Genomic DNA, 21466 nt, shown 5'->3' with positions numbered 1-21466 from the left:
CCCCAACAATCCCAAAGTCATAAATATGAGCTAGTCACCATTAAACCCAATAGAAGATTTAAGTGAAGCCAAAGAATGGAGGAACTATAGAGGAGAAGTATAAGGGGAAGAATTGAGGGAGAAAGGGGTAGAAGAGCATTGTGGTGGGCGGAGGAGAGAGACACACAAATTCCGATTCAGATTTATTCATCACATATACAGAACTTTGAAGATTAAGTGATATAGATTTGAATCAGTAAAGTGGGGCTGAGGTCAATGTGATCTTACTGAACGGCAGGGCAGGTGTGAAGGAAAAATGGCTTACTACAGTCACGAGCTCTTGATCAAACTGCCCTGTGCTTGTACTGTCGGTCTGGTGTAGACCAGTAACTCGTTCCATGGTGTTCTCAGGAATAATAAAAAGAAATAAATCAAAGATTTAAAAGTGAAAAATAGAAAGAGTTGAAAATAAATTAGATGAGACCCTCCTTGGGAGTAAAGGCCTGCCTCCCTCTGGGACAGTCACTCCAGGCAAAGGAATCCACCGCAACTGTGCATGGTTATCGTCAGTTGTTGCGCCCTCACTGGTCGTTTAAGGTCAAGCGTCAGTCAGTAATTCTCCTGACCTGACCTGGAAACTTCTGCAACCAGCCTGGGATCTGAATGTACCGAATGTAAAGCAAAGTGAGGTGGATTGACAACACCACCTGCAACATGAACCCGCTGATCTTGTCTGGAACTTCGTGTCCGTAAGGAGCTGGGCACCAGCTGTTGCCTTTGGCTTCCATTTACTTTTTTGCTGGAAGTATATTTTCACTGATTTTTAATCAGGAAATGGGAATAATATTGGAGGAGCAACACCTCATATACCGCCTGGGTAGTCTCCAGCCCCTTGGTATGAACATTGAATTCTCCAACTTCCGGTAATTCCCTCCCCCTCCCTTCCTCTATCCCTATTTCACTCTGCCCCCTCCCCCAGCTGCCTACTACCTCCCTTATGGTTCCGCCTCCTTCTACTACCCATTGTGTTTTCCCCAATTCCTTCTTCACCTTTCCTGCCTATCCCCTCCTGCTTCCCCCCCCCACCCCTTTATCTTTCCCCTTACTGGTTTTTCACCTGGAACCTACCAGCCTTCTCCTTCCCACCCTCCCCCCAACTTCTTTCTAGGGCCTCTGCCCCTTCCCTCTTCAGTCCTGACGAAGGGTTCCGGCCCGAAACGTTGACTGATCGTTTCCACGGATGCTGCCCGACTTGCTGAGTTCCTCCAGCGTGTTGTGAATAATACTTACTTGCTGGTTATGTGCAGTAGGTCCTGTCTAACCAATCTTGTAAAGTTTTGTGAACTGCACCCTCTCTAAAGCTTCCACATCCTTCCTATAATGAGGTGACCAGAACTGAACACAATATTCCCATTGTGGCCTAACCAGAGCTTTGCAGAACTTTACCTCATGGGTCTTGAACTCAATCTCCCAACTATAGATAGATAGATATACTTTATTGATCCCAAGGGAAATTGGGTTTCGTTACAGCCGCACCAACCAAGAATAGAGCATAAATATAGCAATACAAAAACCCCAACAATCAAACAACAAAATGCAAACTATGCCAGATGGAAAATAAGTCCAGGACCAACCTATTGGCTCAGGGTGTCTGACCCTCCACGGGAGGAACTGCAAGTTCGATGGCCACAGGCAGTAACGACCTCCCGTGCTGCCAAGTGTTGTATCACGGTGGAATATGGCCAAAGTCCAACAGCAAAAAGTTCAATATCTGGTCTACAACCATGTACCTCGATCATAATATGACCCAGATTGCACCATCTGTTGTTAACCAGGACAGTAAGCACCCAACTCCTTTACGCTTACCGCTCTCAGTGCACTTCCGGTCAGCCTGAAGCCCCAGTGAAGGCCAAGACTCCATACAGCTTGTTAACCACCCAAGCAGCTGTCAACTGTGTCTGATCTGTGAGCTGGGACTGTCACTGTTAAGACCATCCACTTATCTGCTTCCTCTTGTTAATTTTCTTCCAGGTTGGCACAGCTCTATGTGTGGATATTTATCCCTGGTCTTCCGGTAAGAAGTTCGTTGCTGTAGTGTCAATGTCTTAGCAAAATGGTCAGTGTAAATGTGTTCATGTTAGAAGAGTTACACAGAAGTTTCTTTAGGAGCTCCTGAAAGTCACCCACATAGTGGGCATTGATGCCCCTAGACTGAGTCTAGTGCCCAATGTGGGCTGGCTGCCACAGTGTGTTGGAATGTTCTTCATCAGTCCATTATGCCCTCACTAGCCATCAAGCACCCGCTCATAAAGCAATATCACAGATAGAGGCCCTTCAGCCCAACAAATACATGCCAACCATCATGCCCACCCAAGTAATTTCCCTTTCACGCTCATCTCTTCATTTTTATTTTGACCCACATTCCCATGCCCGCTTCCCACTACTACCATCCAAACCCCCAGGTTCAGGAACAGTTATTACCCTACAACCATCAGGCTCTCGAACTAGAGGGGATAACTTCACTCAGCTCAACTCTGAACTGATTCCACAACCTACCAACTCACTTTCAAGGACTCTATAAAAATCCACGTTCTCAGTGTTATTATTATTTTTTTATTTTCACATTTTGTCTTCTTTTGCACAATGGTTGTTTGTCAGTCTTTGTGTGTTTATGTGTAGATATTTTGTCGTATTTCTTTTTTCCCGGTAAATGCCCACAAGAAAATGAATCTCAAGTTAGTATGTGGTAACAAAAGCATACTTTGATAATAAATTTACACCATATGACATAGGAGTAGAATTTGGGCAATCGGCCCATCGAGTTCACACCGCCATTCCATCGTGGCTGATTTATTATCCCTCTCAACCCCTTGCCTTCTCCCTGTAACCTTTGACTCTCTTACTAATCAAGAACTATCAGCCTCTACTTTAAATATACCCAATTATTCTTATTATGAACATGTTTTCTCAGCTCGCGCTGGTAAAACCTGAAGTGCGGACATAGCCAAACACAATCATTTCTCATTTGCAAGGAACTTTCGGACTATCCTAGTGGTATTGTGGTTTTCTAAAAAATTGCTTAGATATTGTTGTGTAGCCATAATTGTTTAGTGCTATTGTGTAGTGCCTTTGGGATGATACCAGTTGTAGATATTACTATTGGGACAATGTATACTCTATTCATGTTCCAAAGTGTTTCAATTTCATCTTTTAGTTCAGCGTATTTCTGATGTTTTTCACTTAATGATTTCTGAGAGTTATGTGTGTTTGGAATAGCTATATCTATTAAATAAATTGTTCTTGCTTGTTTATTCTGTATTATTATATCGAACAGTTATTATGGATTGTCCTATCTGTAATAACCGATCAGTCATAATATAATTTTTTGGTATTCTGACTCTGGATCAGGCTTGTATTTATAGTAATGTATGATTTCTTTTATGAGTTTGTAGTTTAAAGCAAGATTTTGGTGAATGATGTTTGCCACTTGAATGTGTCTGTGTATTATTTTTTTTTATTATTGCTGTGATCATGGACGAAGTCACAGAGAGACACAGCTGGTAGATATAAAAGTCTTTATTCAGGACACACACAAGCTGACAGCCTTTGGGGTCACTCGAGAGAGAGAGGGAGAGACTTCCCGATCCAACATTACAGCACATTTTTGTATGTTAAAGAACAAAGGTAATAGGACAATTTCTATAGTTACAATACTTCTTTTGAGCTGCATAGAACTTTTCAAATGCCTGGGTCTTCCCACCAATGCATCCAAAATGAGTGTTAATTACTGTGGCCTCTGAGTCATATTCATGCAATGAGATGTTGAATGCATTCATGCATGTGCAGGTATCTCAAACCAATTGAATACTTCCTGTTCTGAGCTGTATTTTAAATTCAATCTACAATCCATATTCAGATCCGAAGGTTGGTTGCTGTTGAGATTAATATTTGCTATATACCTAACTCCACAATATGCCCTAACAATTATTATTATAAGTATTCACTTTGAACAATTCCCCACAGATTCTATGCATCACCTATATGTTTTTGAGATGTAAGAGAACCTGGGGGAGTGAGGGGACCCATTCAGTCACAGGGAGAATGTGCAAACTCCACATAGCCAATTCCTATGGTCAGAACTGAACCTGTGTCACTGCAGCTGTGAGGCAGAGGCTTTACCAGCTGCCCCACTCCTTTCCTGGTGGGTTTGAGAGCAAAGCTCATTCAGTCCAGAAGTGGCGTCACCCAGTTTCTGACGTTAACCACAGTTCACAGGGTAATGGTCCCACCCCAGGTCAGAGAGCTGTTGCTGCCTGTTCGGTATCTGCAGATTTGAGCAGGGAGATCCAGGCTGGTCCAGCACTGTCCCATCATCCTGCTGTTCCTCAACTGAGATGTTCAAGAGATGGCTCACCTGTCCTCTCAGGTTCAGAATCCCCAGGACTGTTCTGAAGATTTGCACTGTTGCGTATTTAATATTTCTGTTTTATGTATTACTTTCTTACTGCCTGTTACGCCGCTGGCAGCAATGGAATCCATCTCTGGCAGTGTTCAAGCCTTCCTTCATCATGTCAGCAGCTTCCTCTTGGTTTTCACTACTGTCAGTCATGCAAGTCCTGGGGGGAGACTCAGGAATACCTTCACACTCGGATGCAGAAGGATTCTTCGTTGCTGTTTCCGTAACAATTTTGTTTTACCAGTCGGGGTTGCTGGCCCTGAGCCAAGCCCCTGAACCTGGAGAACCAGTGCCCCACTCTTAGTCTGGCCTCTACCCTTTGACCTGTCTGGTATGGGTGATCCTACCAAGAGACAAAGCATAAAGCCCTGACTCCATCCAACAGAGCTCTGTGGGCCATTGAGGTACACAAGCCTCCAAACCATAGCAAAGTTGTGGTTCTCTTGGAGGTATATTTGAATAATCTTGTATATATATCGGTTGATTAAGCATTCTTGTTTGTTTAAATAATTACGGGTTATATGTAAAAAATACACTAATTGCATATGTCATCCCGCTACCACATGATATGTACATGCCCCGCTTAAAGTAAATAAACTACTCCCGCATTCTTCGGATTCTGGTGTTTTATTTGAATTAATTTAATGGTTTGAAGTTACAAAACATAACACGTACTGACCGTCCCAAACACACCAGAGTTTCTGCAGATGCTGGAGAGCCAGAGTATCTCTTCAACGCAGGCAGCATCAATAAATAGTTGACTTTTCAGACCGAGACCTTTCATCAGGAGTGTTTTGGCCTGAAACGTTGACTGTTTTTTCCCTCTGTGCCTGATCTGCATTTTGTGTGTGTGTGTGACTCTCCCCTTCCCAGTGTTTCTCAGGGTCGGTATCAATATCTCACCCCCCACCAGCAGAACAGGTTACCTGCTCATATTCCCAGCACTGTTTGTTAGAGATTTCCATGTGCATTTATCACTGGGTTATATGGTTGGCTGGTGGCACAATGGCATCAGCGGCGGACTCCAGAGCGAAGGCTCCCGAGTTCGAATCCAAGTCGGGCCACCCCCCCCCCCCCGGAGCACGCTTTCCATCCGTGCTGGGTTGAGCATCGAGCTAGCCACTCGGCCTTGTAAAACAAAAGTGTCGAGTCAAGAACGTTCCCATCATGACCCGGTTAATCCGAAAGGAGACCAATCCTGACAGCCCGCGCCAGACAAGAATGGCTGACTGTCTGGTGCAACACGATTAAAACAAAACTGGGTTATGTACTTTGAAAATGCTTGGTAATGATCTGAGAACATAGAATGTAGAACAAGCCATTTTAAACTAATCCCATCTGCCGACACCTGATCCACATCCAGTTGCTCCCTCATATTCATGTGTCCGTCTAAAAATCTCTTAAAAGCCACAGATCATATTAACTTTCGCTGTTACACCACCACCACCACTCTCTGTTTGTATAAAAATTTGCCCCACACCAGTCCCTTAATCACACCCTCTCTCTCATTAAATGCATGTCCACTAATATTTGACATTTGTACACTGGGGAAAAACTTCTGCCTATCCTGTTTATGCCTTATGATTTTATAGATTTCTATCATAAGACCATAAGACACAGGAGTAGAATTCGGCCATTCGGCCCATTGAGTCTGCTCCGCCATTCCGTCATGCCTGATTTATTTTCCCTCTTAACCCCATTCTCCTGTCTTCTTCCCATAATCTTTGACCCCCTTACTGATCAAGAACCTATCAACCTCTACTTTAAATATGCTCAATAACAATTTAAGAACTCCACATATTCACCACCCTCTGGTGAAATAAATTCCCCCTAATCTTTGTCATAAAGGGACATGCTTGTATTCTGGGCTGTGTCCTCTGGTCCCAGACTCCCCTTCTATAGGAAACATTCTCTCCATGTTCACTCTATCCAGGTCAGGGGCTCCCAACCTGAGGTCCATGGACCCCTCGGTTAATGGTAGGGGCCCATGGCATAGAAAAGGTTGGGAACCCTGCTAGGCCTTTCAATATTTCAATGAGATTAGATTAGATTAGATTAAGCAACACACATAAAAGTTGCTGGTGAACGCAGCAGGCCAGGCAGCATCTGTAGGAAGAGGTGCAGTCGACGTTTCAGGCCGAGACCCTTCGTCAGGACTCATTAGATTAGATTAGATTACGAGGACATGCAGTCCTCTTTTATTGTCATTTAGTAATGCATGCATTAAGAAATGATACAATATTCCTCCAGTGTGATATCACAGAAACACAGGACAGACTAAGACTGAAAAAGTAACAAAAACCACATAATTATAACATATAGTTACAACAGTGCAACAATACCATAACTTGATGAAGAACACAGTAAAAAAAATTCAAAGTCTCTTGAAAGTCCCACATCTCATGCAGATGGGAGAAGGAAGAAAACTCTCCCTGCCATGCCCGACCACTGTCCGACTCTGAGTCGTCCGAAAACTTTGAGCCTCCGACCAGCCCTCCGACACCGAGTACCGAGCACCATCTCTGCCGAACGCTTCGACCCCACCCTCGGTCACCAGCAGCAGGCAAAGCCGGGATTTTGGGGCCTTCCCTCCAGAGAGTCTCAATCGCACAGTAGCAGCGGCAGCAAACCGTGCATTTCAGAAATTTCTCCAGATGTTCCTCTGTGCCTTCTCACATCTGTCTCCCTCATTCTTCTAAATTCCAGTGAGTACAGGCCTAAAGCCACCAAACACTCTTCTATGTTAAACCTTTCATTTTTGGGATCATTCTTGAGAACCTCCTCCGGACCAACACATCTTTTCTTCAATAAGGAGCCCAAAATTCATTGGGTGCTCCAATGCCAATTCATCTCAGCAGGGAATACGTGGGTAGGAAACTTAGATTAATTTATAATTTAAATCAGGTACAGGGTGTGTGTATTCCTTTTAAGGCCAATGCTTATTGCTTGGTCTCCAGTTACACTTAAACTGATCTACTGGGACAGTTTAGAGGGCAGTTAAGAGGTCTGAAATTGGCTAACTACACAGGTCCTCCCCAGCCTACAGTATGGTTGAGTACCTGGGAATTGTTCTTAACCTGAATAGTTCACACAAGTGGGGGTGGGGGTAGTAGTGAGCAGTTCCCACTCAGCGGAAGTTGTATGCAGACGTGACTAGGAACCATAGGAACTGATAGTCTGAAGAAGCATCTTAAATTTTGATTTGTCATTCTTAATCCTCAATACCAACATCTTTATGTGCTGACGTGTATGACATGGGTGATCAAGATCCCATGAGCGCGACTGTTCTTGGCAAATTTTTCTACTGAAGTGGTTTGCCATTGCCTGCTTCTGGGCAGTGTCTTTACAGGACGGGTGACCCCAGCCATTGTCAGTACTGTTTAGAGATTGTCTGCTTGGCATAACCAGGACTTGTGATATGCACTGGGTGCTTATACGACCATCCACCAACTGCTCCCGTGCCTTCACGTGACTCTGATCGGGGGGATAGGCATGTGCTACACCTTTTCCGAGGCTATTGGAGGGAAGGTGAGCGTTACACCTCCTTTGGTAGAAATGTGTCTCCACCCGCCACCTAATTTTTAACATTAAAGCCAATAATAACAAATTATTGAGCTTCCCTCAGGTTAATAATATTAATTTTAAATTACTTTTTTATATAACCATGTGACCATATAACAATAACCATCTCGGCCCTTCTAGTCCATGCCAAACTCTTACTCTCACCTAGTTCCACCGACCTGCACTCAGCCCATAACCCTCCATTCCTTTCCTGTCCATATATCTATCCAATTTAACTTTAAATGACAACATCGAACCTGCCTCAACCACTTCTGCTGGAAGCTCGTTCCACACAGCTACCACTCCCTGAGTAAAGAAGTTCCCCCTCATGTTACCCCTAAACTTTTGCCCTTTAACTCTCAACTCATGTCCCCTTGTTTGAATCTTCCCCACTCTCAACGGAAAAAGCCTATCCACGTCAACTCTATCAATCCCCCTCATAATTTTAAACACCTCTATCAAGTCCCCCCTCAACCTCCTACATTCCAAAGAATAAAGACGTAACTTGTTCAACCTATTTATTGTTTATTGAAAACAAGTTTTTAAATATAACACACAAAAAGCTAGAGGAACTCTGGAGCTCCAGTCCAGATGAAAGTTCTCGATCTGAGACATCGACTGTCCACAGATGCTGCCTGACCCGTTGAGTTCCTCAGTGGTGCGTGTTTGTGTGTGTGTGTGTGTGTGTGTGTGTGTTGGTTCAGATTCCAGCATCTGCACACTCTTGTGTCTCCAAGGCTTTAAGTGTTCTTGCCTATTTTAAAAAGGACGCTGCTACCAGCATGGACGACGTGTCTATCTGTAGACAGGATTTGCAAAAGTGGCCATCAGAGAGTTAATTAGAATGTACTCTTCCTGAGGTTGATATGGCAAACCTCCAGTTGGTGTCAAGAACAGTCATTTATAATCCTGCACCTGCTGTAATTCCATCTGACTGGTCTCTCAAACGCTCATTATGGATCAGTATACATGCGTTGAGTGTTTATAAACTGGGAAGGACATATATACCATCAGTGGCCACTTTGTTCGGACCTCCTGTATCTAACAAAGTGGCCACTGAGTGTATGCTTGTGGTTTGCTGCTGTAGCCCATCCACTTTAAGGTTCGACGTGTTGTGTATTCAGAGATGCTCCTCTGTACACTACTGTTGTAATGCGTGGCCAGTTGAATTATTGTTGCCTTCCTGTCAGCTTGAACCAGTCTGGCCATTCTCCTCTGCCCCTTCTCACTAACAACACAGTTTCGCCCACAGAACTGCTGCATTCTGGATATATTTTTTTTGTTTTTTGCACCATTCTCTGTAAACACTAGAGACTGTTATGCATGAAAATCCCAGAGGATTAGCAGTTTCTGAGATACTCAAACCACCCCATCTGGCTCCAACTATCATTCCATGGTCAAAATCACTCAGATCACATTTCTTCCCCATTCTGATGTTTAGCCTGAACAAAACTGAACCTCTTGACCATGTCTGCATGCCTTTATGCATTGCTGCCACATAATTGACTGATTAGATACTTGCATTAACAAGCAGGAGTATCCAATAAAGTGATGACTGAGTATATATCTAAAAATGACAAACTTACAAAAAATAACAGATACACTTCCCTAGAGATGCTTGTAAACCTTATGTTTTAATGATAAACCTTTAGCCTCTTAGTTATTATTACTGTTATTAGCATTGAATACATATATCATTCAATTGTCTGGATTTAATTTCCCCAGCTTTCGCTGTGGGCTTTGAACTCTAGGTTTTTTTTATTTAGTGTGGGCTCTGGATCGCTAAGCTAGTTGCCCTGAGGCTGAGAATGATTTGACCAGGTTTTCGCACAGGATCTACCAGAGCAGAAGGCAGAAGGCTGAGGTGACATAGTTCAGCAAATTACGGAAACCAGCCTCTCCTCTATGGGCTCTCTGTACTACTCAGTACCTTAGTAAATCAGCCAGCATAATTAAAGACCCTGCTGGACATTCTCTCTTCCCTCCTCTCCCACTGGGTAGGAGATGCAAAAGCCTGAAAGCACATACCACCAGGCTCAAGGACAACTTCTATTCTGCTATAATAAGACTATTAAATGGTTCTTCAATACAACAAGATGGACTCTTGACCTCACAATCTACCTCATTATTGTTTTGCACTTTGTTTTCCTGCACTACACTTTCTCTGTAGCTGTTACACTTTATTCTGCATTGTTGGTGCTTCACCTTGCACTACCTCAATGCACCGTGTAACGGTTTGATCTGTGTGAATAGTATACAAGACAAGGTTTTCACTGCATCTCAGTACAAGTGATAATAATGAACCAATACCAATCCCTGTTTGAGGACAGACTTGCAGAAGGGGAGGGAGGGTGCAAGGGGTCAGACAACCTTGTATTTTGTCTGGCTTATCAAAAGGTTCAGAGGGACATGAAACAGTTCACAGGTCAGATGCCAACTCTGAAGAGAAATGTGACCTCCGCTTCATTTCTGCCTCAATACCGACCACTGTTCCATCGGCTTTCCCAACTCTTACCCTCTGTGTTTTTTTTTTGCAGGCAACCTTTCTGTATCAACTGGAGATCCGATACCTTCAGAATCAGGTACGGTCACCCATCACCAGCTTTGAGTTTGGCCGATGTGGCTGATTTCAGTGATTGAAAAGGAAATGCTGGCAATACTCAGGAGGTCGAGCAGCATCCGGGGGAAGAGAAGCACAGCTGACGTTTCACATCAACAACCTTTCGTTAGAATCTGGAAAAGTTGGAAACCAACATGTTTTACACATCAGAGAAGGGAGAGGAGTGGGGAATACAAAAGGGTTAGAATGAAGGTCAAGAGAGGCTGAGAGATAAAAGTGATGATGCTGCAGGAGAGAGGATACAGTGAGAGCTTGTTTAACAGAGATGGAGGAGCTGATAGGGTCAGATGAGACTGGTTTTGGAGGCATTACTGAGGAGGATCACCAGGTCAATTCTGGAGATGAGGGGTATAGCCTTTGGGACTATACTCACAGGAATTCAGAAGAATGAGAGGAGATCTTGGATAAAGGTATAAAATTACAAAAGGGATACATGGGATAGAGGCAAGAAAGTCGTTTTTCACTGGTAGGTGAGACCAGAACCAGGGGACCTAACATCAAGATTCAGGAGAATAGATTTAGGATGGAGATGAGAGAGTAGTGAATCTGTGGAGAAAGTCTCTAGCTATCCCCTCTATCTGTGCCTCTTTATTGTCACCTCTCATCTTCCTTCACTCCAAAGAGGAAAGCCCTTGCCCACTTAATGTACCCTCATCCAGACAGCATCCTGATAGACTCTCTGCCCAGGGAGCAGTAGAGACTACCTCATTAAACATATTTAATACATGGCTAGATTTTTGCATAGCAGGGGAATTAGGAGTTATGGGGATAAAAGCTGGGTGGATGGAGATGATCAGCCATGATCTTATCGAATGGTGGAGCAGGTTCAACAGGTCAGGTGGCCGACTCCTGCTCCTACTTCTTATATTCTTAGGATTTTTCGTGAAAGATTTTAAAATATTGATGCTGGAACCCTGAGATAGAACACAGTACTGGCTTGGTATGATATCAACTGGAACAACTGGCTATCTGACATCTTTTGGGTTCAGGTGACTGTCATGTGTCCAGCCGGAGTACATGCGGAGCATTGGTCATATTTGGAACCATACTGGAGGTTGAAGACAAAGTAGTCTTCCTTTTGGTTGGGAAACAAGGAGTGGCAATATAGAATGAAGGATACTGTTCTAAGAGGGATGGAAAGGCAGAGAGAGAAATCAGTGAAGAAGGCAGGGAAGACTGAAAAAGCACTTCAAGTTTTGTGTCGTCATAAAAAGGGTATGTGCAATGAAAATTAGTTTTATGCGGCAGCAGCACAGCACAGTACATTATAAACATGAGATAAATTAACATAAATTAACATGAATTGTACATAATAAACTGGTGCAACAAATATACAACAAAATAAACATAACAAATATGAATGCAAAATTGAGAGAGCTAAAAAGAAATGTGGTCTGAGACAGCAGCTAATGAGGCATACAAAATTCTGGACTTTGGTTGCTGCATTATAGGAAAATGTGAAGGCATTAGAAAAAATATGAAAGATTGTCGAAAATATTTCCTGGGATTGGGGGAATTACATTTACAAGGAGAGATTAGAGGAATCTGAAAAGAAATAGCTGAGGGAGGATTTGATAGAGATATATACAATGGTAATATGCTGGGACAGAATCAGAATCAGATTTATTATTGCTGGCTTATTAGGCCATTCAGCCATCAAGTCTGCTCTGCCATTTGGTCATGGCTGATTTATTATCCGTCTCAACCTCATTCTCCTGCCTTCTCACCATAACCTTTGACACCCTTACTAATCAAGAACCTATCAACCTCTGCTTTAAATATACCCAATGATGGCCTCCACAGCCAACTGTGACAATGAGATTCACCACAGATTCCACAGACTCACCACTCTCTGGCTGAAGAAATTCCTCCTCATCTCTGTTCTAAAGGGACGTCCTTGTATTCTGAGGCTGTGCCCTCTGGTCCTAGACTCATCCACTACCGGAAACATCTTCTACATGTCCACTCGAACTAGGTCTTTCAATATTCTATACGTTTCAGTAAGATCCCTCTTCATTCTTCTAAACTCCACTGAGTACAGGCCCAGAGCCATCAAATGCTCCTCACACATTAACCCTTTCATTCCTGACATGATTCCCATGAACCTCCTCTGGACCGCACCCCGCCCCCCCAATGCCAACACATCCTTTTTCAGATAAGGGCCCCCAAACTGCTGACAGTACTCTAAGTGTAGTCTGATCAAACTCTTATAAGGCCCCAGAATTACATCCTTGCTTTTATATTCTAGTCCTCTGAAAATTAATGCAAACGTTGCATTTGCCTTCCTTGCTACTGACTCAACCTCCAACCTAGATCAGGATTCCCTAATCTTTAGGGATTCCTGCACCAAGACCCCAAAATCCTTTTGCACCTCTGATCTTTGAATTTGTTCCCCATTTAGAAAATAGTCCATACCTTTACTCCTTCCGCTAAAGTGCATGACCACACATATCACTACACTATCCGGTCTGTAATTTCTTTGCTCATTCTCCTAATCTTCCCAAGTCCTTCTGGAGACTCCCTGCTTCCTCAATAACTACCGACATGCCGTCCACCTATCCACAGATGCTGCCCGACCTGCTGAATACCTTCCATCATGCCCCACAGTGCTGTTATTTCCCTTCTCTCCTCTGTTGCTATCATCTCCCTCTGGCTACACCTCCTCAAAGCAGTTCAACTGCATTTAACAAGCCTCCACCACCCTCCCCTCATGCATCACCAGCACCACTTGTGTCACTTGCTTTCTCCTGGTGTCCGTCCACTCACAGACATTTTTTTTCATTCTCCTCACCCCCCTCCCGTTCCCTGCAACCGAAAACATGTTTTATTTCTGACAGTGCTTCTCTCTCCAAAGAGGCTGCTTGACCTGCTGGGTATTTCTAAGCTTTTCAGTTTTAATTTCAGATTTCCCGCACCTGTAGCATTTTGCTTTACTGATTTCAGTGACTGTTGCTTTAAAACAACTTGTGAAATTCTTCAGTTTCATTCCCTTTGAAGTTCAGCTGCCTTCAGGTAGAAGATGCATTTTTAAGTGCTGAGGATGCGTAGCGAGTGGATGTTGAAAGTGGAACCTGTTCCAGGTGGCACGGTGCTGGAGTAGGTTTGCCCCCCACGATTGCCCACACGGTAAGTTCCTGATCTCAGCGGTGCCTTTGCAGGGAGGCAGCAGGCGGAGGCCCGTTGCTTCCGCACGGGGTGAGGAGAGGAGAATAAAGGGCAAAATAGCCAGGTGTGGGGTTGGTGGGAAGGTAGGCCCCTTCACATCTCAAGCAGTCAGAAGCCCAGAGAGTTGTTCATCTGGCAGAGAGAAAATATCAGGAGCAGACACCAGGCCAAAGTAAATAACCTCATCCATGGACGTGATTGCCCTCATTAACTCTATTACACCACCTGTGTTTAGGACAGCAATAAAGGTCTCCATCTTAGGCTTCCTTCATCGTGTCAGTAGCTCAGTTTTCACTGCCGTCAATCACACAAGTTCTGGGTGAAGATTCAGTAATACCATCTCTCTCAGATGCAGGATTCCTCGTTGCTGTTTCCCTAACAATCTTACTTTACCAGTCAGGGTCGTTAGCCGTGAGCTAAACCCCCGAACCTGGAGGACCAGTGGACCACTCTTAGTCTGGCCTCTACCCTTTGACCTGTTTGGCATGGGTGACCCTACCAAGAGCCAAAGCATAACGCCTTACTCCAGCCAATAGCTCTCGGGTCATTGAAGCAGGCAAGCCTCCAAACCAAGACCAGGTTGTGGTCCTCTGGAGGGCCCTCATTAACAAGCTGAGTTAACTATTCTGAGATCAGTGGCTTTTTGTTAGACTGCTCCTCACTTGGTACCCCAGTCTACAAAAGATGTAGACGGTGAACGTTCTAATGAGTCCACAGGTGCTGTGTATTTCCACCAGTCTCTTGTTTTAATGCAGTGAAGGGTACAGGCCGGCTGTGATCTCATTGAAAGGTGGAACCAGCTCGAAGGGCTGAATGGTCTCCTGTTCCAGGGTAGCCAGTGACACAGTGCAGTGAAGGGCAAATTCTGGAGGAGACAACAGGAAACAATGTACAACAGAGAGAAAAAAAAAACTTCCGGACTCTGATATTTAGTTCCCACATGCTCACTGGAGCAGATCTTCTACTCGCCCATCAGTGATGATCAGCAAGTTAGGATAGGATAGGATAGATAGGATAGACATACTTTATTGATCCCGAGGGAAATTGAGTTTCGTTACAGCTGCACCAACCAAGAATAGAGCATAAATATAGAAATATGAAAACCACAAACAATCTAACAACAATATGCAAACTATGCTAGATGGAAATAAGTCCAGGACCAGTCTATTGGCTCAGGGTGTCTGACCCTCCACGGGAGGAGCTGCACATTCGATGGCCACAGGCAGGAACGACCTCCCATGCCGCCCAGTGTTGTATCACGTTGGAATATGGCCGGAGTCCAACAGCAAAAAGTTCAATATCCGGTCTACAAACACGTTCCTCGATCGTAATATGACCAGGATTGCACCATCTGTTGTTAACCAGAACAGTAAGCACCCAACTCCTTTACGCTTACTGCTCTCAGTGCAGTTCCAGTCAGCCCGAACAGGTATCAGTTGGTGAGGTAGCATTTCATGATTAATGTCCTGGGCATGGATCTGTCCCGGTGCGGACCACTCCTGGGATGCTGTTAAGACCAATACTGCCTCCGGGGCCAATCTTCCCTCATAGGACCACAGACTAAGGTAGAGACATGGGCCATAGGCGGCAGAGGGAGAGAGAGGGTGTGTGATAGAGAGAGTGAACGAGGGGGGAAGGCAGAGAGGCACGTACAGAGGGCGAGAGAAAGACACGTACAGAGGGTGACAGTGGGGTACACACCACAGTTTGCAGCATCATAACAGGCATGTAGGTGCAGAATATATTAACTATACATTAATCATAAGAGAGAGTGAAGAGAGGGAGGGAAAAATTCTAACTCTAATGCAAGAACAGTGCAAAAAGAAAGACACAATCCATGGTTGTGCAAGAGGTGGTCTATAGGCTTCGTTGCTGAGATAGGGCTAGGGTTGTACAGGTCAGTTCCAGAAGTGGAAAGTAGCTGTTCCTCATCCTGGTGGTGTGGGACATTGGGCTTCTCTACCTCCTGCCCGATGGTAGAGGTGAAAAGACAGCATGGCTCAGATGGTGGAGATCCTTCAAGATAGATGCCTAAAGCCCTGATATCAGTGGTAAGTTTCAGAAGTTTAGTGGTCGGTGATTTGGACCAGATGTGAGATGGGGCAGAGGGTGGCATCACCTCTCGGTATTGAGAATTCCCTCCTTGCACGGGTAATAGACGGAAATCCACACCACCAATAGAGTCAAGGAGACAATTTACACCTTTGAGCACGGCATAAAACAGACAATATAGGTTTACAAATCAGCAGAGATTTATCACTCTAGTGACCCATCTTCCACACTACGACAAAGGCCAAGAAGAGGCAAGCTGGTAGGGTTGGTAAGAAGGCGTATGCTACATTGGCCCTCATTAGTCAGGGATTTGATTTAAAGTGCCGTGAGGTAATGTTGCAGCTCCATAAAACCCTGGTTAGACCACACTTGGAATATTGTGTTCAGTTTTGGTCACCTCATTATAGGAAAGATGAGGACGCTTTAAAGAGAGTGCAGAGGAGAGTTACCGGAATTGCAGACTGGACTTGACGGCATGCCTTATGAGAATAGATTAAGCGAGCTAGGGTCTTTCTCTCAGGGGATGACAGCTGACTTGATAGATGTATAGATGATGATAGGAGGCATAGATTGAGTGGACAGCCAGAGACTTTTCCCAGGGCAGAAATAGCTAATATGAATGTCATAATTTTAAGATGATCGAAGGGAAATACAGGGAGAGGTGTCAGAGGAATTTTTTTTAGTACCCAGAGAGAGGTGATTGCGTGGAATGTGCTGCCAGGGAGGAACGTTGGTGAAACTTGGGCACAATGATGATAGAGAAATGGAGGGCTATGCAAGGAGAGAGGGTTGGATCATTTTAGAGTAGGTTAAGATATTAGCACAATTTTGGCATCAATAGTTTCTATGTTCTAAGACACTATTCAGCCCCTCGTTACTGTTCCGCCATTCAGCTGGATCGTAACCAGTCCCTGCTTCGGAAGTACCACATTAGCTGAGGAAAGCTTTGAGATTTCCTAAGGTGAAAAGGACTCAACAGAAATCTAACTCTTCGTACTGTCTCCCAAATTCCTTTGGGGATTGAGGTTACTGAAAGAACTTCATTGCTTTGTTTTATGAAGCAAAGACAGGCTCCCCGATGCCCATATTAGACCATAGGACATAGGGGCAGAATTAGGCCATTCAGCTGATTTATTACCCCTCTCAGCCCCATTCTCCTACCTTCTCCCTGTAACCTTTGACACCCTGACTAACCAAGAACCAATCAACCTCTGCTTCAAATATACCCAGTGATTTGGTTCCACAGCAGTTTGGAGCAGTAAATTCCACAGATTCACGATCGTCTGGCTCAAGAAATTCCTCTTTTCTAAAGGGATGTCCTCGTATTCTGAGGCTGTGCCCTCTGGTCCGAGACTCACCCACTATAGGAAACATCCTCTCCACATCCACTCTAGGCCTTTCAATGTTCAATAGTTTCAGTGAGATTCCCCCCCCCCCCCGCCCCACCATTCTTCTAAAGTCCAGTGAGTTTGGTCTGACTGTTGGGCAGCCTACCCCTTGTACCGCAGTCACTGCTACCACCTCATCGTTCTGGAGGAGCCCTCATGGCCTGATGGCAATGCCCCACTGAGCCCTCTCTCCCCCACCGCACCGCAGTGCTGCTGAGATCAGCTCAACACGGGGTCGGGGGGACCGGAACCCGGGGGAACTTCCACACGCTGTGCCACCACATCACATCCTGGTCGCGGTCCGCCGACTGCCCTCAAAGGCGGCAGCCAGGAGAGCTGACTTCCCTCTCGTCTGCCCTCCAGGGGATCACTTTGCCGCAAGTCTTCACGGGCCTCATAGCCAACATCTTCAACGCCTTGGTAAACTACCTCCTCCTCCACGTGCTGACTCTGGGAGTGCTGTAAGTGTGAAAAGAGGGACTTGACCTCATAATCTATCTCATTATGATCTTGTACTTTATTGTTTACCTGCACTGCACTTTCTCAGTAGCTGTTACGCTTTATTCTGCCTTCTGTTACTGTTTTACCTTAGTCAACATTCAAGTTCAAAAGTTCAAAGTAAATTTATTATCAAAAGTACATGTATGTCTCCATATACAACCCTGAGATTCATTTTTTGTGGGCATACTCAATAAATCTAATAACCATAATAGAATCAATGAAAGAGCACACCAATAGGGTGGACAACATGTGTGTGAAAGACAACAAACTGTGCAAATGCAAGAAAGGAAAAAAAAATAATATTAATAAGAAGAATAAATAAATGAACAATAAATATTGAGAACATGAGATGAAGATTCCTTGAAAGTGAGACTATAGGTTGTGGGAACAGTTCAGTGATGGGGTAAATGAATTTGAGTGAAGTTATCCCCTGTGGTTCATGAGTCTGATAACCATCAGGGGTAATAACTGTTCCTGAACCTGGTGGTGAGTGCAGTAAGGCCGCTGTACCTTCTTACTGATGGCAGCAGCGAGAAGAGAGAATTACTTGGGTAGAGGGGTTCCCTGATGATGGATGCTGCTTTCCTGCAACAACACTCCATGTAGATGTGCTCAGTGGTGGGGAGCTCATTGAGGACTGGGCTGTATCCACTACTTTTTGTAGAGTTTTCCATTCAAGGGCATTGGTGTTTCCGTAGCCGGCCATGACGCAGTCAGTCAGTATACTCTCCCCCACACGTCTGCAGAGGCTTGTCAAAGTTTTAACTGCCGTGCCAAATCTTTGCAAATTCCTAAGGAAGTACAGGTGCTGTCGTGCTTTCTTCGTAACTGCACTTCCATACTGCACTCCAGAACGAGGGGTCACAGTTTGAGGATAGAGGGGAAGCCTTTTAGGACCGAGATTAGGAAAAACTTCTTCACACAGAGAGTGGTGAATCTGTGGAATTCTCTGCCACAGCAAACTGTTGAGGCCAGTTCATTGGCTATGTTTAAGAGGGAGTTAGATATGGCCCTTGTGGCTACAGGGGTCAGGGGGTATGGAGGGAAGGCTGGGGCGGGGTTCTGAGTTGGATGATCAGCCATGATCATAATAAATGGCGGTGCAGGCTCGAAGGGCCGAATGGCCTACTCCTGCACCTATTTTCTATGTTTCTATGTTTCTATACTGGGCCCAGGACAGGTCCTCTGAAATGATAACACCAAGGAATTTGAAGTTGCTAATCCTCTATCTCAGTGAACTGTGTGATTAATTTATCTGTGTGAAGAGTAGGCAAGACCAAGGTACATGTGACAATAATAAGCCAATTCCTATTCCAGTTCCCAGTGCACCTACTCTCACTTAAAGATGCCAAACCTGTAACCCACGGAGAATCAGACATATTAGCACTGACATATATTGTGAAATTTATTGTCTTGTGACACCACTACAATGCAAAGACATGGAAAGTGCTGTAAGTTATAATAATTTATGTTGTATAAGTCGTACAGTGCTTGATGTCACAGCGATTGGGGTTCAGTTCCTGTGTCTGCCTGTAAAGTGTTTGTACGTTCTCCCCGTGATGTAGTGGGTTTCCTCCGCATGACCTGGTTTCCTCCCACAGTCCGAAGGTAGTGGGTTAGTGTTAGTAAATTGTTGGCACTGAAAGTATTGCAACACATGCATGCTGCCCCCAGCACAATTAATTGCTGAATTAATTTGACGTGAACAACACATTTCACTGTATGTTTCAATGAACATTTGATAAATAAAATAAATTTTTAATAAATAACTAAATAGATAGATAGATAAATAGTGCAATGGAGGTATAGTGAGGTGGTATCCATGGGTATCAGGGGCTGTTCAGAAACCTGATGGTGGAGGAAAAGAAACTGATCCTAAAACGCCAAATGCGAACCTTCAGGCTCCTGTATCTCCGCCCTGATGGTCATAATGAGAAGAGGGCATGTTCCCCCTTCTTCCAGTTCACTTTTGCCTTCTTGTTCTCTCCCTGTCCCCACTGGCAATGTGGAGGACCTCCCGTCTCGTGACCAATCCATGCTGTAACCTCAGCTTCCCGTTATCAGTGTCGTGTCCTGAGCACGTCTTCCTGGGCACGATTCAGGCCAACGCAACCCCAGACTTTTAACAGTTGATTGAAACGAGGCACTGTTCCAAATGACACAGAACATGATTTGGGGGAAATAAAGACAAAAGCGATCATAAGGGGTAGTGTAGTGGTCAGCACAACTCTTTACAGTTCCAGCGACACGGATTCAATTCCCACCGCTGTCTGTAAGGAGTTTGTACGTCCTCCCCTTGACTGTGTGGGTTTCGTCCATGTGCTCCGGTTTCCTCCCACGGTTCAAAGATGTACCGGTTGATAGGTTAATAGGTCATTGTAAACTGTCACGTGATTAGGCCGGGGTTAAGTCAGGGGATTGCTGGGCAGCACGGCTCAAAGGGCCGGGAGGGCCTACTCGGCATTGTATCTCAATAAATAAATAAATATTGGGTAAACAGTGAGTAATGCAACAAACTATAATAAAATCCATGCATTGTGGCAACTTTTTACTCTAACAATCTCTAAAGTTCAAGTTTATTGTTATCACGGGCTTATGTGCACAGGTATAATGCCATGAAAATTTATCTTATGCAGCAGCAGCCCAGTACCTTATAAATATTATGGAATTGTGGAGACTGGGTCATTCAAAGTGTTTAAAGAGAAGGTAGATGAACTATAGAAAGAGCAAAGAATTGAGGGCTTTGGGGAACTGGTGCAGAGCAGGAATTTAGGCCTGGGGCCTAAGTGATCACATGGTACTGTGCGTCATCTGGAGGGGCTGAATTACCCACCCCCCCAACACCCCTGTTTTGTTCTGTTTCTGTGACTCCTAGTGTTATACCTCAACTGGATGATTGGCAAGAAATCGCAGATCATACACTGCATACAATTATAAAGGAGTATATTTAAGAATGTTAACTTAACCAACCAGTTATTAAAGAGGGGAAAAAAAACAAAAAGGGCCCATTATACTTAAACAGTCACATGTGCACAGAGGAGCTCACATCTTCCAGGAGCAGTTGATTTCGATATACGCACTGCACGTTCCGAATGTCACTCGAAATCCATCTCAAACAAATGGGCTCTCCCTCGGGAGTATTGGTCCTTCCTCCTCGAAGCCATTCATCTGCACAAAACACCTTGTGCAACAGGGTCGGCATTCTCAGCCATCTTCCCTCCTGACTTCTCCCAGCTCCCGCCATCAAAGACCTCCCCACACCCCTGAACCTCACAAAAACCTCCCTGTCCAGTGTTCTCTAGAACCTTCTCCCAATGCCACCATCCTGATTGGCTGACACCGCATTCCTAAGCTGAACAACAAAGTTCAAAGCCTAACAGGCTGAAAGCAGAACAGACTGCTCTTACAGAACTGCTGACATGAAATACCTCCATGAAATCTTAACCAGGGCGTTACAGACATAACGGTATACAGCAGGGAAAGAGGAGCTTCAACCCATTGAGTCCTTGTCAATCACAAACAATTACCCACTAACACTGAGTCTGCATGAATCATTTAGAGTCATGGAATACTACAGCACAGAAGCTGGCCCTTTAGCCCATCTAGTCTATGCTGAACTATTATTCTGCTTAGTCCCATCAACGGCACCTGGACCATAGCCCAGCACACCCCCTCCCATCCATGTACCTATCCAAACTTCTTTTAAATGTTGCGATCGAACCCGTACCCATCCCTTCTGCTGGC

General features: G+C 44.6%; 1 protein-coding gene across 5 annotated transcripts in view; it reads left to right on the top strand.

The window, feature by feature from the left end:
* Window positions 1-21466, top strand: part of LOC134336872 (multidrug and toxin extrusion protein 1-like) — a 75665-nt gene that overhangs the window by 28349 nt on the left and 25850 nt on the right. For all 5 annotated transcript variants that reach the window (XM_063031467.1, XM_063031465.1, XM_063031466.1 and 2 more), the window contains 3 exons: window positions 2011-2053; window positions 10534-10578; window positions 17585-17682. In XM_063031467.1, coding sequence (XP_062887537.1) covers window positions 2011-2053; window positions 10534-10578; window positions 17585-17682 — 186 coding nt within the window. The remainder of the gene's footprint in view (window positions 1-2010; window positions 2054-10533; window positions 10579-17584; window positions 17683-21466) is intronic.

The sequence above is a fragment of the Mobula hypostoma genome, chromosome 23 (genome assembly GCF_963921235.1).
Source record: "Mobula hypostoma chromosome 23, sMobHyp1.1, whole genome shotgun sequence".
Classification (NCBI taxonomy): Eukaryota; Metazoa; Chordata; class Chondrichthyes; order Myliobatiformes; family Myliobatidae; genus Mobula; species Mobula hypostoma.
This window is presented reverse-complemented; position numbering and strand designations above follow the sequence as displayed.